We start from the raw sequence: 17,544 nt of genomic DNA, 5'->3' as shown, positions 1-17,544 counted from the left end.
GAGGAACAACCCTGTTAAAAAAAAACATCATGGATTTCATTCATGCTTCAATATTTACTATAGATAAGAAAAGGGGCGTTCACGATCTATTGTAAAAAAATAAAATTTTACATTTTGACTAGGCCTGTTGCATCAGATCGTGAATACCCCAAATATTTCAAGCTTTTTTTTTATTCTTAGTTTTTTCTTGCAACAACAACAAATACCATCAGTTTCAAAAAAAGAGGAAAAATTTATCAATGGAACTGTACTACCCTCAGAGAATTCAGTTTCATTCGTGAGCATCTTCCCCCTTCACTCCTCATCCCTCTTGCCTACAAACTCACTGCTTAGGCGATTGAAAAATCACGGTGTAGCCAGGCACTAGGTGTGTTTTCTATTACCACTGGGCTTAACTGGACGAAAAAATAACGCAGTCGGGGCTAAGCTATTTACATGTTAAATACAACAACACCTTAGCCCCTTGGGCTTAGTTGTTTAGCCCGGAGATTTCTCTGGGCTTAACTTTTTGAACAGTTTTGAATCTGTACTACCAAACAAATTTTTTCATAAATAGTTTAGAATTTGTTTAAAAACGTGAAAACTGACGTTTGGAACGACAAAATGTATTTAACTAGTTTTCCTGGTATACATGAAAAATACCAGAAAAACCCGAAAGCGAAAAATATGAAAACTCTAAATTTTTCTTTTCACACTTACTATATCATCTTAAAGTGCCGGGCTATACGGTGATTTTTCAATCGCCTAACCAGTCAGTTTGTGGGCAAGAGGGGTGAGGATTTTCCTCTTTTTGACGTTTGTTCCTAGAAAATGTGAATTGGAACATGATTGGGCACAACACTGTGTAACCAGACCAAAATATCATAGTCTTTACATGTTCTTTGTATATAAAATCTATAGTACTATCATGAAAAAAAACAGCGCCACCAAAAAAGTAAGCTAGCGAACGAACTAAAAAATATGTCAGATTTCAAACAGAAATATATATCTCATCTCCTTACTCCCATTATTAATTCGATCTAAGCGCCCTCGCGACCACTCAGGTAACGAACAAACTAAAAAATTGCACTTCATGATAGTACTATAGGGGTATTCACGATCCGATGCAACCAGAGATGGCAAAAATGGGATTTTTTTTGATTTCCTACATTTGTTACGTCTACTACATAAATGAGGTAGTTAACGTAGTTTAATGTAGTTAACGTAGTTAAATGTAGCAGACGTAGCGCTAGACGTCAAAATGTAGTTTGAAATGCCAATTTTACCACCAAATTAGGTGTGTTTTTTATTACCACCGGTCTTAACTGGACAAAAAAAACGCCTCGGGGCTTAACCTGAAATCTTGGCAGCACTGTATATTGAATGTTCCGAAAACAGCAGACACAACAAAAATTTAGAGTTGTCACATTTTTCACTTTAGTCATTTTCTTGTATTTTTCATGTATGTTTTACAAAGAGATACAAAAATGTATGCTAGCAAAACTATTTTAATACAATTTGTCCTTCCAAACGTGAGTTTTCACGTTTTTTAACAAATTCTAAACAATTTATGAAAAAATTAGTTTGGTAGCACAGATTTAAAACTCTTCAAAAAGTTAAGCCCAGAGAAATCTCCGGGCTAAACAACTAAGCCCAAGGGGCTAAGGTGTTGTTGTATTTAACATGTAAATTGCTTAGCCCAGACTGCGTTTTTTTTGTCCAGTTAAGACCGGTTGTAATAAAAAACACACCTATTGTCAAAGTCTTATTCAAATCGAAATACATAGCTGTGATAGTGTGAATTTGAATAGAATATTTGAAACCAGATGGATTTGGGGTGGTTTCTTTGAAAAGGTTTTACTTTACTAAACCAAATTCTCACGAAAACACAGCTATTTATTTTTTAATATTTTTGAAATACTAGCTAACCCCACCCGCTTCGCTGAGTGCACTTTTAAAAAAATAGAGCCTATTTGAAAATAAATTTAAACCGAAAAAAAAACTTGATTCTTGTAATGAACATTAACCAATTTATTGTAATCTAAGCAGTTATTGGACATTGTTAATGGAATAATGGCACTTGATTCTGAAGGCCGAATTACACTTCAAAGCAATTTTAACTGTAATGTAAATTCAAAAAATGAATTGATTCAAAGTGTATTTCCAAGTATAAAGACAAATTACAAAAATCATGCTTGGCTTAGTAACGTGCAATAATGGCTGGTACAAATAAAAATGTTTCTGAAATCAATGCAACAATTTTTAACGATATAAACACACAATTTTTTTGCCAACAAATCGGTTGACCCTATCACAAATGAAAGCATTGTATTAAATTACCAAACGAAGTTTTTGAATTCATTGGATATACCAGGACTGCCGCCACATCATTTAGCACGGAAAGTAGTAGCGCCCATTATAATGCTTCAGAACATACAGCAACCTAAACTTTGCAATGTACAAGACTTGTCTTGAAGAAGTTAATGGCTAATTGAAGCTACCATTTTTTGTGGAAAATTCAAAGGCGAAGATGTGTTGATTTCTCAAGGTCCAATGATTCTGTCAGATTTCCCATTTGAATTAAAGCGTCTTCAATTTTCTGTAACATTGGCATTTGCTATAACCATAAATAAGGTCTATCTTTAAAAATATGTGGTATTAATTTAGAGAATCCTGTTTTTTCTCATTGTCAACTACATATATGTTGGCTGTTAGCGAGTAAGAAAACCATATGCTATATTTACATATATCAAAGATGGAAAAACAAAAAATGGTGTGTATCAAAAAGCCTTGCCATATTATTAGGCCCAAGCAAAAAAATAAATTTTTTTGGTTCATGCTGCTGAATTTTTAAAGTTTTTGTCTAAATGTCTTAAACTTTTTTTCTGTCCCATTTACCTGCGCTTATCATGTTGATAAGGATTGCCTTAAAAAAAGTCAAAGAATTCATACTTTTTGATACAAAATAACGTACAAAAAGGGATAAGCTCCAAAAGACGTTTCCTATGGAATTCATGCCGGGAGAATTATCAGACCGGTGCAATACTTAAATTTGTATTTCAAGGAATAACGTGACATTCTTAACTTAAAGGCAAGGACCCAGTCTTGCATAGATATAGAAGCTTCGAGCCTGGAGCCTATTCTGAAATCGTAGAATCAAAACGTTCCCAAGCTCATTTTTGTGTTGGTCTGGAGCCTTTCCCTGAAATAGCAGAACAGCACTAAAATAGCAGAACAGCCAATAATTCTTTGCCGCCGGGTACAAAGGAGTCAAGTCACAAAATTGCATTTTCGGGTTTTGATGAAATAAGAATAATCTCTTTTTTCTCTTTTATTTGGTTTTAAAAACATAAATTTAGAGCAACTCTTTCCCATAAAAATAAGAGGATCAATGCTCAAAAATTCATCGATTTTCATACATTACCTCAACTTCAATCGCATATTTTTTTGCAAACTATCATTTACGACTTAACCCATTTGAACCCGGTGGCAGAGAATTATCAGATGATGTTTTTTTTATTTGAATATCGTACTGCTTGTCTGGTCTTATACAAAAAAAAAAACTACTCCAAATCTTAGAACATCACGTACTGTCCAGAGGATCAGAGCTTCTATGTTTATGCAAGTTGCGATCCTTGCCATAACGTTAAGCGCATGCCACGTTATTCCTCGGTACACAAAAATAAGTATTGGACCGGTCTGGTAATTATCCGGGCTCGAGGCTCGAGGCTCGAAGCTTCTATATCTATGCTAGACTGGGTCCATGCCCTAAAGTTAAGAATATCACGTTATCCTTTTTTGATTAGATTAGAGCAACCAATGCACCAGAAAGCGTTGGATCCCAATGAGTTTCTGCTTCAAGCAAATTCAAATCTTGACAGGCATTACAATATTCAAAATCAGACTATAAACAATAATCATGCCTATTACAGAAGACGCAGTGACTCAGTCCCCGGGAATCTACTCGATCCGCAACCGAATCAAATTTCAATCTGTGAACTCCCCGGGATGAACTGTATTATCGATCCACGAAAACACACTAAACTGCTTACCGACATATGTCATTGGTGACACTTACATAGCCAAATGTCATTCTATCACTTCGCACCGGCGGCTTCAGTAATGAGAAATCTTGTGAAAGTGACTCCCACTCCCGCCGCAGTGCATCTGCGTCTTCGGTAATAGGCATGAATAATTATTTTGAAAGCCTGTCTTAATAATTTTTTTTTACAAATTAAGCTAAGTTAAACTTTTTAAAAAGCTAGAGTGTTTCTTCACTCGTACAAATTGACAGCTATGTGAAGATGGGAGAAAAGGTATTATTTTTTTTTTATACAAACCATCTACATATTAATACCTTTCAAACAAACAAAAAATTACCAAAATCGGACCAGCCAAACGCGAGTTTATCGGCCACACACACTAAACGAACTCATTTTTATATATAAGATAACGTTTTTTATGTAGTTATTGCACGTAGCAAATGTAGGTAGTACATGAAACAAATCAAGCGAGTAGTTTATTCGATTAACTACGCGTAGTTAACTGAGTAGATTACCTGACGTAATCTACTCTGCCATCTCTGGATGCAACTGCTCTAGTATCATTGCAAAAGTGTAAAATCTTGCAACACTACAACAACAAAATATATGGATTGAAATTTTACAATGGTCTTGCACTTTTGCTATACCCTAACCCTATTGCAAAATAAAAATACAATGGTGTAAAATTTTTTTGACAGATGGCAGCTCGCCGTCGCGTGTCGCCCATGATGAACAGTTTATCTTTTTTATTTTGTTTCTTTTGAGTTAATTTGTGAAAATAAATTAACCCGAACACAACAAATAATGAAATTATAAAAAAATTAAAAAAAAAAAGAAGAAGCATCGGTGGAAAGACAACTCCGTAAAAAAAAAGAGTGAAGCTGATATAAATCATATCATGGATTCCATTCAATATTTACTATAGATAAGAAGAGGTGCGTTCACGATCTATTGTAAAAAAATAAAATTTTACACTTTTACTAGGCCTGTTGCACCAGATCGTGAATACCCCTTATAGATTTTATATACAAAGTACATGTTAACATAGCCTTAAATAATCATTAATAGATTCATTTAAATCTGGCACCACTTTCCACCATCCGGAATTCCATGTATAATTAGCAAATATCTCAACCAAAAAATCACCAAGTCTGCCATTTCCGTTTTGCAGTTGCCGCGAGGTTGGCGTTGTTTTGAGACTAGTTGTAATTTTTAAAAGAATTTCTATTGAATTAGTTGTGTTTCAACATAAAATAACATCAACAATTATTTGTTGTTACTATAATTATAACTTTTAAATAAAAATATTCATTAAAAGGTGAGCTGAAATAACAAATAAAATCGAAAAGTTTTCACGAAACCTACGCATCATCAAAAAAAAATTTTCATATATCTACGACGCCATTTTGTCCTACAAAAAAAAATTATAATTTCAATTATACGCAAAAAAATTCAATTCATCTTTTAAATAAAATTCATAGAGTGAATAAAATATGGTTGGATCACGGGTATATGTTGGAGGACTACCCTACGGTGTCCGAGAAAGAGATTTGGAAAGATTTTTCAAAGGTTACGGCCGCACCAGAGATATTCTCATCAAAAATGGCTACGGCTTTGTTGTAAGTATTCTTTGATTTTTTTTTTCTATGTATATCTACTTTTTGTCGACCGCTGCAAATTAAAAATCGATAAATGAAAAGTTTGCTCAACGGCTTGGCTTTTTTTTTTTTTTTTTCTTAATTAAATTAAATATTTTTTGCTGATGTGGATTTTTTTTTGTTTTTGAAGGAATTCGAAGATTATCGAGACGCAGATGATGCGGTCTATGAATTAAACGGGAAAGAGCTACTTGGTGAAAGGTAAGTTTGACCTCTTTTGATGTGAATCCTGTCTTAAATGTTTTAAAATACTTTTTGGGTGATTTTTTTTCTTCCAAAATTATGAAGGGTGGTTGTGGAGCCGGCAAGGGGAACTGCCAGAGGTAGCCATAGAGATAGATACGACGACCGCTACAACAATCGTCGTGGAGGAGGCGGCGGAGGGCGTTATAACGACAAGTGAGTATAATATGTTTTTTTGTCATGTTTTGTATTTTTCTCGTTTCGCTCGATAAAACTTGTTTCGTAGTAGATAATTTGCACTCCAAAAAAAAAAAAAATGATTAAAAAAATAATAAAAAAAAATTACCGATAACAGAAAAGAATTATAATATATTTGTTGTTTGCTCTGAGAAGACACACAAAACGTTTTTGTTGTTATTTTTATATAAAATAGAAACTTGTATACCTATAAATAATTTTGTACGATTAGAAAAAGTGTCTGTATCGTTCAAACAATATTGTTTTATTGTGAAATCCTTTAAAAAAGAAAGATTTATTTTATTAATTTATTCATAAAATCAAAAACTAAAACTAAACTAAAAAAAAAAAAAAAAAATCCGCTTGAATATGGCTCAATGTTTTTTTGAAAAATCATTTTTCTCCATCTTCAATAGACGTAGAGGCTACAATAGCTACAATAGTCGTAAGAGCCCAGGGCGTGATAGTGATGATGGCAAAAAATCCAGGCACATGGACAAATCTGGAGATGATCCCAGGTTCGAATATTTTACACACAAAAAAAAAAAACTATAATTAGTTTAAAAAAAAAAAATTGATCAAACAATCTTTTTTACACATTTTATCGGAAACTTATTCAATCTCTCAGAATATCTACCTTTAAAAGAATTTTTGTTTCTTTAAGGAAATGCCAGAAGTTTTTTTTTTACTGTGAAGAACTTGCCAGAGGGAGAATATACTCGTAGAAGAAGAAGTAGGTTTATAAAATAAAGAAGGAGATACCTAGGCACAATGAAACCAAAGTTATGGTAAATAAATACATAGTTGTATGTCCAAGTAAGAGAAATTAAATTTTCGTTTGGTTGTCCCACTGAGGAATGATTTCAAATTCTTATGAAAATATTTGTTTGAGAAATGTATTACATTTTTTAAAGAAAAAAAATATCAATTCCGCATTTTAAGACAAAGTCTTACGTACACACATAATTTAAATTTCGATTTAAAACATTTTTGTTGATTTTTTTATTTGTGTACCTATAAACATAGATTAAGATACAAAAAGTAATTAACTCTCACAAATGGAATAATATACAATTTAGAATTTTTAAAGGTCATACATTTTAGTTGTTGTATTCGGGGTGTTCCACATCGTTCTCACAATAACTAAACCAAAAGTATAAGTTTAGTTTTCCTTTTTTCTAACTCTTACGGCCATGTTATTCACTCTGGATTTAGTTAAGATTAAAGTTAATTTTTAATCCAATCTTAATCTAAATTTCATTAAATCCAAAGATTTAATTTTTTGTTCATATTATTGACTCAAAAAAAAAATTATGTGATTATTCAATAAATTTTGTATAATTTGCATTTATCTTTATTATATTACAACTGAGCACTGTGAAAATGAATTTTACATCTGGATTTATAAAGTTAAACAGACCTCCTGAGAGCAGTTTAAATTTATTTGGATTTAACGAGATTGGATTTAAAAAATTGGATTTAAGATTAGATTTAAGTAGTGAATGTTATGAATTTGGATTTATTTTTGACATTTGACATTTCTTTACATCCAGGGGGGGTCATTGCGTATATCGATTATCGTCAGACGTTAACGTTTGGACCATAGAGTTGCTTTACGTAAAATTGAAAACGTCAATCGTTTGAACGATCACGTTTTCGCTATAATTTGTTTGCTTCACAGCAAGACGAAAATCGTCTAAATGTATACGCCAAAACGTTCACGTTTGAACGATAGCTAAATAGCTCACGTTTTCCATACGTTTATACCCTTTTTTTATTTTTCAAGGCTGTGCTGTGACCAAATGCAATATTATATTCGAGTTTGTTTACTATTAAATACAAAAAACATCAAATGATGGTTAATTTTTTGGGTTACTCTAAAAAAAATTAAATGACGAGTTTGTCCTAACAAACGTAATGGTTGTATGTATTATATTTACATGTGCATATAAAATATATAAAATAATTGTTTTTGCAAGAAAAATGCAAACAAGAAACAAAAAAAAAAATAAAATATTTATTTTGCATTCTTTTTCAATTCATACTACAACCCACCACCAAAAAAAAAAATGACAGGACACAAAAAAAAACAACACAAATAACAAAACAACAGCGCATCTTCTTCCTCTTAATCTTAATGACAGACAGAGTCAGTATGACATTAAAAGCAGTTTGAGAATTTCTGAAAGCTCTCAAACTGCATAAAGAAATAAACGTAGACGAAACGTATTTCGCTGAGTTACGTGAAGCAAATTGTGAACGATCACGTCCATGATAAACGTTTGGACGATTAACGTTTTGAAAATTACGGAATGACCCCCCAAATGTATTTTTAAACTAGTGAATAATATGGCCGTTAAACACATTCAATGGTTTAAATTACTAAAAACACCTACACGTTATTTTCCAATATGTATAATGCATGCCTAAAATTTCTTCTCATATTACTGATTAATCCCTTCAAATGCAATTGTAGCTCTAACTTGTAGTACAAGATGAACATCTGTCTTCTTTAACTTCACTGCAGGCTACAATCCTGCGCTTTTGTAGTTTTTTTTCACTTTCAAATTTTGTAAGTACTACACATACACATTATAGTTACAGCTACATTATTCTATTAAGAAATTAACTGTAAAACGTATGTTTGTGGTATGGTTTGTTGAGACGGATAATGTTACAACTAAAAAATCACGATTTTTCAGGAGAAGTAAAATAAAAAAAATAAACAAATTAATTTAGTAACAAAATTTCTATTCTCTAGATCGTGCTATTTGGTACGAATGTGTAGATCTTAACCCTGCCAACTCGATTATCAATCTATGTTATTCAAAATCGACACTTTTTGAGTTGTGACACTATACTCTCAAACTTGTTACAGTGTGAACAAACAAACATAAACGAACTTGTACCACTTTTTATAAACGTTTTTCAACGTTTGAATTAACTCCCCCATAACAAATAATTGCATTTCATAATAAATTCAAGATAAATAACCTTTATCTTATCTAATCTGTTCATTCCGAAAAAAAATGAGCTTCGGATAACACTACTAATTTTGTAGTTAACATATTCCTTAGCAAAAATAAAAAAATAATTTTTAAAACTGGGGTCAAGTTTTATAATTTCAGTTTACTGGGAAAACGCCGAGTTTTAGCTATTGAAAAGGATTTTTTTCCTGAGTGTGAAGATTTAAAATAATTTCGCTATTTTCCGCAGTACATCAACTTTTAAGCCCATTTTTTTAAAAATCACTTGTTAACAGTAGCATGAATATGCAAGCGCAAATAACTAACCAAGATAAAATTACTTTAAGACTTTATGTGTCGATTCTTGTATTTTGAAAGAATAGAATTTTAAAAAGCATTTCACTTATCTGAAATTTTAATCGCATAATTGTTCTCAATAGCCGCAAAATAATTCGATTAATTGAAGTTCTTTTTAGCGATACTTCTACAGAGTGTAAAGGAATTGATAAGACATGCTAATGAATTAAACCTAACATAATCAAATTTAGTTTATTTTATAAATAAAAATAATCAAGGGATTGAGTTTTTACCCCTTTGTTAGTAAAGTAAATTAAAATGTATCAAACTGAGAAAAAGTTAGACAGTATTTTAATAGTAAGCAAGTTTTTTAACTATGCATGATCTTTTTTTTTCTTAAATTTCCAAATTGTCTAGTGTTCAAATGTTAACAATGTAAGATGCATTACATGTGCGTTTAAGAATAACCATAATTAATACCAAAAAAGGTTTTTAGTTCAATTTTTGTACTAACCTTTGACATCATCAAATTGTAAGAAAAATGATATGAAATAAATATTGTGCCATATTAAAAGTAGGCAAGTAGTAGAAAATTAGGCTTAATGCTAGTTTCACAGTAAATACTTAAGTTAAGGAACGCTTAACGCAGTTCTCAGGTTTAAATAAAAACATTTTTATTTTTAAGTGAAGCAGTTATTTTTGTGGATTTCGAAAACGATATCGTCAGTTTGACGTGTCGAAGGCCCATTTTTGAGGAATTTAATATACAAATTAATAGTTATAGTGTTAGTTTAAAGCATAGTCCAAGTGTAATTAATATATATTAATGCTGGAAATATTCAAACCAGATACCTTGGCGTTACTTTATTATAACGTTAACAGAATCAGTAGCTAAATTGATAAGTTTCAATTGAAATGATAAAAAGAGAAATTTGAATAATTAATAACGTTGATCATCATTATCTTTCTTCCTATCTTTTATAGATCAAGATCTCAGAGCAATTTGCGGGTGCAAAAGGTATCATAAATTGATTGGTATTTTTGTATAGGTCTTTTGCGTTTTTTGTATGCGGTGTGAAATTCTAAAAATCCTAGTCGCTAGTTATACAGAAATAATTGGCACAGAGATAATTATTCAACTCAGTAAAAAACTCCATTGTTGTTACACTCAAGTGGAGCTAAAGGAAGTCATTAGGATCTTCAAGAATTTCACATCCCATACATACAATTTGAAGACCTATACAAAAAATACCAATTATTTTATGATTCCAGTCAAACCCAAAAATATCTCTGGGCTCTTGTTCTATTATTTAAATCTTTTTTTCACAATATTATATTATGACACTGAATCTGTTGTAGACATGGACACCATTGAACTCATTTACTACTAAGCAAAAGAAAAGAAAAGAAAAAGAAAAAAACATGTCTAACTATGTGCAGCAGTGTCACATCTAATTTTATAAATTTATTTAATTCACCAGATCAAAAAATTCCAGATCGTCCTCAAGATACGGACCACCATTACGCACCGAATACCGTCTAATCGTAGAGAATCTTTCAAGCCGAGTCAGCTGGCAGGTATGTACTAGTATTAAAAGTGTTTTTTTTTTTTTTCTTTTTTTCATTCGTCGAAAGTTCTTAGATATATAAGTTATTGAATTATTAAAAACAAAACTAAAATTTAAAAATAAAAAACATGTGGAAGGCATAATTATCTTATTTTTCTAAGCTTCAAACAATCAAGCTGCATTCATGTGTTCCAACATAAGATTTATAGTAGGCGCATTGATTCGAATAGCAAATCTTCATCCATGACCACCTGCCATTGGATCGATCTTAATTGATGAGGGACTAGAATTTTAGGGGCTTTACACATTGACACGATCTCAAAATATCCAGACGACTCTCTTGGACATGAATGCACAATCAACCGAAAGAAAACAAAAATAAGATAATTTTGCTTCAAAGTAGATAACACACAGAGTTAGAAAATAATTTAAGTCTGCATGAGTCCTTTTAGGCATAGGAGACAAAAACAATATCCAACTTATTTTTTTATTTAACTTCCCCCATTAGTTAGTTTAACACTTTTTGTTTGCTTTTATTATTTTATTATTTTTTTTTTTATCAAAAAGGTTCTATTTCTTAGAGATATTTAAAATTTTATTAAAAAAAAAAATTAAACTCTGTATATATTATAGTAAATTTATATATATTTATGTATAACATAATGATTTCGTAAAAAATAATTTAAAGTGTCGCATTAAATTATTTTTTCGAAGAATTGCAACCAACAATTGATATTGGGTCGTGATGAGCAATTCAAGGCAGGCAAACCAATGATGATGGCTAACCAAATTATGTGTGTGTCCTCCTTCTGAGAGAGAAAGCGGAAGTGGTATCTGGGTGCCTAATTATGAGCAAACAAACAACGCCGCATTTATGATTTCCCTCCCAGACGACTTCTTTGGTGGGAAGACTTGATGTCGTGCGAGGTCCTCGTTCTATAGCTAAAAGGAGACCAACCTCCTCTCTCTCTTCGACCGTATCTGCTGTGTGCCGCCTGCCTACTTAACGATGAGAGGTGCTTTTTGAAACATGGGCGAAAATCAATCCCAAAAAAGCAAGCAAGCGCGTGCTTACGATGACGTTCACTATGCAACCTATTCAAACTTCCTCCACTCATGTGTCATGTGATGCGCAAAACCAAACTGCGGCAATAGGGTTCATAATTAAATAGAAGTCAACTTCCGTTTTAGGTGAAATATATGTCACTCTCAGAGGGTCGAGAATGAGATCGATTTTTTCTTTTCCCCAAAAACAAAACAAAATACAAACGAAACGAAGTGCGCTTGAAATCGACTGTGAGCCAAGGTTCTCGATGTGCATAATATTGATGGTTATTGACGTTTGTGATAGATGTGCATCCCTCCTAAATTAAGAAACAACCCAAAAGCGATAATTTAATCTGCTGCAGAATTCTCATGGCAGCGATGATGCACACTGAGAGGCAACTTCATCTCGTTTTCCACAATCTAACAAGACAAGATTGATGACCGATTCGATTAGAAGCTTTTGTTTTCATTGTTGTGGTGGGTCCGCAAACAATGTTAACCGCAACGACTGTCTATTGCGAGCTCTCTAGATAGAAGTCCGTAAGCAGCCCTTCCAAATATAGATGCGTTAGAGACGCCAATCAAAAACCAAACAAAACTAAAAACACATTTCAAAGACGGGTCAAGATGATTACAATCCCCCCAAGGTTTTGAGGCTGAGCTAGAGCTACTCTCTCCGGGTCATTTGCAAAATTCATTATTTGGTATTTTGAAAAAAAAAACGTTAAATAAAAAAAAACATTTTGTTCTATAACATCATAGATGTTTCTCTTACTTTTAATTGTTGTTAAATGATATTTTAAAGTAAAGTTTAGTTTTTAAAGGATACCCACGGTAATCCCTTTGTCGATTAAGAGATGCGCGTGTGCGAACAAATAATGTGCAATGCTTATGCGCCCCCAGAGGACAGCCTGTGTGTAACGAACGCAACCAAGCTCTTCATTTTTAACTTGATCGATGTGTGTGGCCGACGATGATGCTTCTATTCTATGGGATGTCTGTCCACCTAACCTGATGTTGGTCATCTAAACTACCACAAACAGAGACTTGAGGACGACTTGAACTGACGATACAAACGATACTAAAAGACGAGACGATTTTTTTTGTGTATGTATATTCTTTTTCAGTCTGAAGCTTATGCTTGTGGTACATTTTGGCTCGCTGGACTCTCGGTACACTTCCTAGTTTAAAATATATGTCGAAAAAAACTCATCACACCCATGATTTGATCCACGCCAAAAAATTAAAATGAAAAAAAAAAAAGAAAGAAACTCGGAGACGATGTATTGTTTCAATGTCACACAACCTACTTGCCAAGGCCCTGCCAGACGTTAAACTCCTCGATCTATCCAAAAAAAAAAAGCTAGACTCGTCTCCATGGTTGACAACGAACTGTCCGAAAGCTTGTTGACTTACTTCTTCCTCGAGAGAAACAAGTTCACAAATGAAAAATAAAGTAGGATCCAATCAATACACCGAGTGTAACAAAAATGGGTTAAGCTATATAAGAACGATAAAGAAGTATAATTTGTGTCATCCTTTTTTATGTAAGAACAAAAGAACTTTATTTAAAAAACAAAAATTAAAAAAACATCGTTACATGATATTTAAATATTTTTATTTTTAATTTAATCTTAAACATGCACAAAAGAACTGTTGTGTAATTTTTATTAATTATTTTTTTAAAGATCGACACATGCTTTTTTAATTTTAAGTCGAACTCAAAAGAACACTGTTGTTTAAGCGCACACGTAGGGATGGAAAGTCTTCAAAATCCAATCAACCAGTCCTAGGCTAGGGTTTATTTTCTCAATTGAGGTGAGGGGTGGTTATACTCATATCTTGTTGCTTGCTTCCCAATCAATATATCTTTCTGATGGATAACACGGCGACTCACGCACACAAACGCACGCACTTACTCAAAGATGAGCGGCTCTTACCTACTCGTCTACTCGCAAGAAGATGCTATAAATTTCTCTATTGAGTTCGATTAAAGTTGATAAGCATCAGTTTCTCCGATTTGGTAAAACGGTTCTTTTGTGTTTCTTATTTATATACATATCTACTGGCTAACCTATGAATCTGTTGGAAATTTAAACAAATTATTTTAATTGAAATTCTTTTCTTCGTGTAAAGGATCTGAAAGACTATATGCGTCAAGCTGGTGAAGTTACTTATGCAGATGCCCATAAGCAGAGGCGCAACGAAGGGTAAGTTTTTGATTGTTTCTTTTTTGGTTTTCTTTTTTTTACACAATTTTGTTTTTTTTTTTTTTTTTATAGTGTTGTTGAATTTGCCTCATTGTCTGACATGAAGACAGCTATTGAAAAGCTTGACGATACCGATTTGAATGGTCGTCGTGTTCGTTTGGTTGAAGATCGCCGTGGAGGACGCAGTGGTGGACGTGGAAGGTCTCGTTCATCAAGCTCTCGTTCTAGGTCTCGTTCACGTAGACGTTCTCGCTCAAGGTCCCGTCGTTCATCGCGATCACGTTCAAAGTCTCATAGCCGCTCCAAGTCTCGTGGAGCTCGTTCCAAGTCAAAGTCAGTTGTCAAGTCACGTTCAAGATCCCGTTCTAAGTAAGTTTACTTTTTTTTTTACAAATTGATTAGAAAAATATTAACTTTATTTTTTGTAATTTTTTGTAGCAAATCAAGAGACGTTTCCAAGTCCAAGTCAAAATCACGCTCCCGTTCACGTTCATTGAAGCGTGCATCATCTAGATCACGATCCCGTTCACACTCCAAGCGTGAATCCCGTTCCAGGTCACGCTCCAAGTCCAGAAGAGATTCACACTCAAGGTAAATTTTTGATTTAGTTGGTATTTATTTTGTAAAACTTTGAAACAATCAGCATCATCCAAATTTGTTTGCAGTACATGCATTGTAAATTTAATTTTCTGCTCAAAATCAAAAACGGCAAAAGACAACTTAATGCGACTGTTAAACAGTGGTTATCACTTGCCGTCACCACTTAGCCTTTTTTTTTAACATGCTTGTTTTGCTGAACCCGAAGCAAAATTCGCTTGCTTTTAACTGCTATTAGCTTCGCACAACACACTTGAAATGTTCATTTTAACAAATATTTATGCGCATTTCCGTCAATTTTAGAACGAAAAAGACTAATGTATCAGCCTTTTCGATTTTAAATTTTAATTAAACCCTCAAACTGTCACCCGTTTTGTGAATGTCTACTATCAATTGATAGTGTTTGATTCTGAAATTTGCTGTTCTAAAACCTAATTTATGGAAAAACTGTTTAACTTTTTAATAGAATTTTTCAATTTCATTTAAATTAATAACGGTTGGTATCATTCTCTGTTGTTAAATCTTTTCTTAAGTAAAAAATAAGGTATTGAAATTTAATTCTTATCAATTATCAATTGAAAGTTGTAAACCGATGAATAATTTTAAATGATAATTTATACATACAGTGGTGGCAAAATAATTAGAAACATCCTCCTTTGTTTACAAAATGTTATTTTTTTCTTACTATAAATACAAAATATTTAACAAATTTTTAGCAAACACAAGTGATGATATAATCCTTGCAACATTTTAAGGAAAAATTTTTAGAATTAATCCAACAAAAGAAAAATATTGCAAAAAATCTAAAATATAGTCCAATTTTGTGTGGAAATATAATTAGAAACACTGAGGAAAAATTACTGAGAAATATCCTGTTTTTGATTTTTAGCATTTACATTTGCCAAACTTGGTCAATTATTTAAACGTACAATTAATAAAAAGGACTATCACCAACTAATTTCTATTAATTGGTTAATGCGGTTACAGTCCTCGAAAAATGCCACATGTTCCAAAAAAATAATAAAACGTCCTTAACAATATTCCTGACACACCAACTCCTTATATTTTAGAAAAAGAAGGATCAATAAAGAATAGATCCTTAGTAAAACATCAAGCTCTTCAAATACCTCTGTTAAAAAATATTTCTAATATTTTTTATTCATATTAAGAACATACAAACATTTTGAAAAGAAAGAGCGTGTTTCTAATTATTTTTCCACCACTGTATTGTATCAGGTTTTTCCATAAAACTTAAAATCCATTATTACTCAGCCAGCGATATATAAAGTACGTTTGCATGTAAATATAGTTCAAAAGATAAACATACTATTTATATAAACCCTTTTCCTTTGCATTTTTTTTTTGCTTTTTTGTATGAATATTAAAAAGTAGACTAAAAGAATTGTAGTTAAATAGTAAAACACTTGCACGATCATAACATAACAATTCTTATTTTTATTATAAAGCCGCATGACTTTGGACGCACAGTACAAAGGCATCTAAAGAAGAGGTGATGCTGATTTATTTATTTATTCTCTAAATTCATACACACACAAAATGCTTTTTTTTTTTAATATAATAAACTTGAAACTTAAATTTTATCTTTTGTTTTTTTATTTCAGGGATCGTTCTGGATCGGAAAATAACAAATCACGCTCCCGGTCTATATCCCCAAAGAACGGTAACATGTCACCCGATAGAAATAACGAGAGCATGGAAGACTAAATGGCTTAGTTTTATCATAATTTTAACGTAACGGTTTTTTTTTCGATTCAGTTTCTCACGCGAAAAAAAGAAAAAACAAACACAAATCTTAGGCATTAATAGATGTAACTATTATTGTCACCTAAGTTTCAAAACTTTCAATTGACATTTTTCACAGTTACATAATTGTTTTGATTTCAACTTTTTCCCCTTCTATAAAATATAATTACATTTCTATTGTGTAGTGTAAAGCTGGAATTATTTTCTTTTTTGCAAATTTCCTAAGACAATTATTAAGAAATTAATAACAAAAAAACTAAACAAAATTCATATGAACTACATTTATTAGATAGATTTCTTGTTTTTTCTAATGAATGTATTTTATTTATTGGATTTTGAAAATTGCATATATAATATTTGTGGAATTTTATTTAATTAAAATATTTAAACCTGGTGTAAGAAGGAAAACAAAAAAAAACTTATATAAGAATAAAATTTGCTTCTTATAGAGAGAAGTATTGGCCCGGGCTCATAAATCGATATCATCGACACTAAAGTGACATTGCATAGTAGTTGATTGATGATCAATAAACAGAAGGGAAGTTACAACAGCAAAATAACAAAGTTAAGTCCGGCGTTTTTAAAATTAATAGCAGTATCTACCTAGAAATTACATTTTTTTATTTTTAACTTCTATTTGTATCTGTATGTTTAAGGTTCAATAAAAATAAATAAAATAACGTATGAATTAAAAAAAATAAATATTTTGTTTTTATTACAGTGTTTTTTCTAATACTCAGTAGCTACTCATTTTTCATTTTATTTGCAAACAATAGCTGCGTTCCTGGAAATATTTATCTACTGCTTAGTACTTAAAACTACTTTGAACTACTTTTGCTATACTGAAAAAGTAGTTCAAAGCAGCTTTAAGTACTAAGCAGTAGATAAATATTTCCAAAGGAACGCAGCTAATAATACAAAATTACACAAGTATTTTGTTTTTCGAATAAAATAAAAAAATTAGTAGCTACTGAGCTGTAGAAAAAATACGCTTA

At 31.9% G+C, this 17,544-nt stretch overlaps 1 protein-coding gene across 8 annotated transcripts; it reads left to right on the top strand.

Annotated features, from left to right (window-relative positions):
* The first annotated feature begins 5,171 nt into the window (after window positions 1-5,171).
* On the top strand, window positions 5,172-17,251 carry LOC129913777 (serine-arginine protein 55). Of its 8 annotated transcripts, XM_055992623.1 has the most exons (11): window positions 5,172-5,340; window positions 5,504-5,641; window positions 5,811-5,881; window positions 5,966-6,079; window positions 6,517-6,618; window positions 10,845-10,941; window positions 14,115-14,188; window positions 14,261-14,557; window positions 14,627-14,779; window positions 16,408-16,466; window positions 16,999-17,251. In XM_055992623.1, the coding sequence occupies exons 2-11, from the start codon at window positions 5,516-5,518 to the stop codon at window positions 17,022-17,024; spliced, it is 1,119 nt and encodes a 372-aa protein (XP_055848598.1). In that variant the 5' UTR covers window positions 5,172-5,340; window positions 5,504-5,515; the 3' UTR covers window positions 17,025-17,251. The 8 variants fall into 8 exon arrangements, with proteins under 8 accessions (XP_055848598.1, XP_055848595.1, XP_055848596.1 ...); XM_055992620.1 differs by having other exon boundaries at window positions 5,174-5,340; window positions 5,969-6,079; window positions 16,408-17,251; XM_055992621.1 differs by having other exon boundaries at window positions 5,174-5,340; window positions 10,860-10,941; window positions 16,408-17,251.
* The last annotated feature ends 293 nt before the right edge of the window (window positions 17,252-17,544 follow it).

The sequence above is a fragment of the Episyrphus balteatus genome, chromosome 3 (assembly GCF_945859705.1).
Source record: "Episyrphus balteatus chromosome 3, idEpiBalt1.1, whole genome shotgun sequence".
In the NCBI taxonomy this organism is placed as follows: domain Eukaryota; kingdom Metazoa; phylum Arthropoda; class Insecta; order Diptera; family Syrphidae; genus Episyrphus; species Episyrphus balteatus.
The sequence above is the reverse complement of the archived record's forward strand: the minus strand, read 5'-3'. Positions and strand labels throughout refer to the sequence as shown.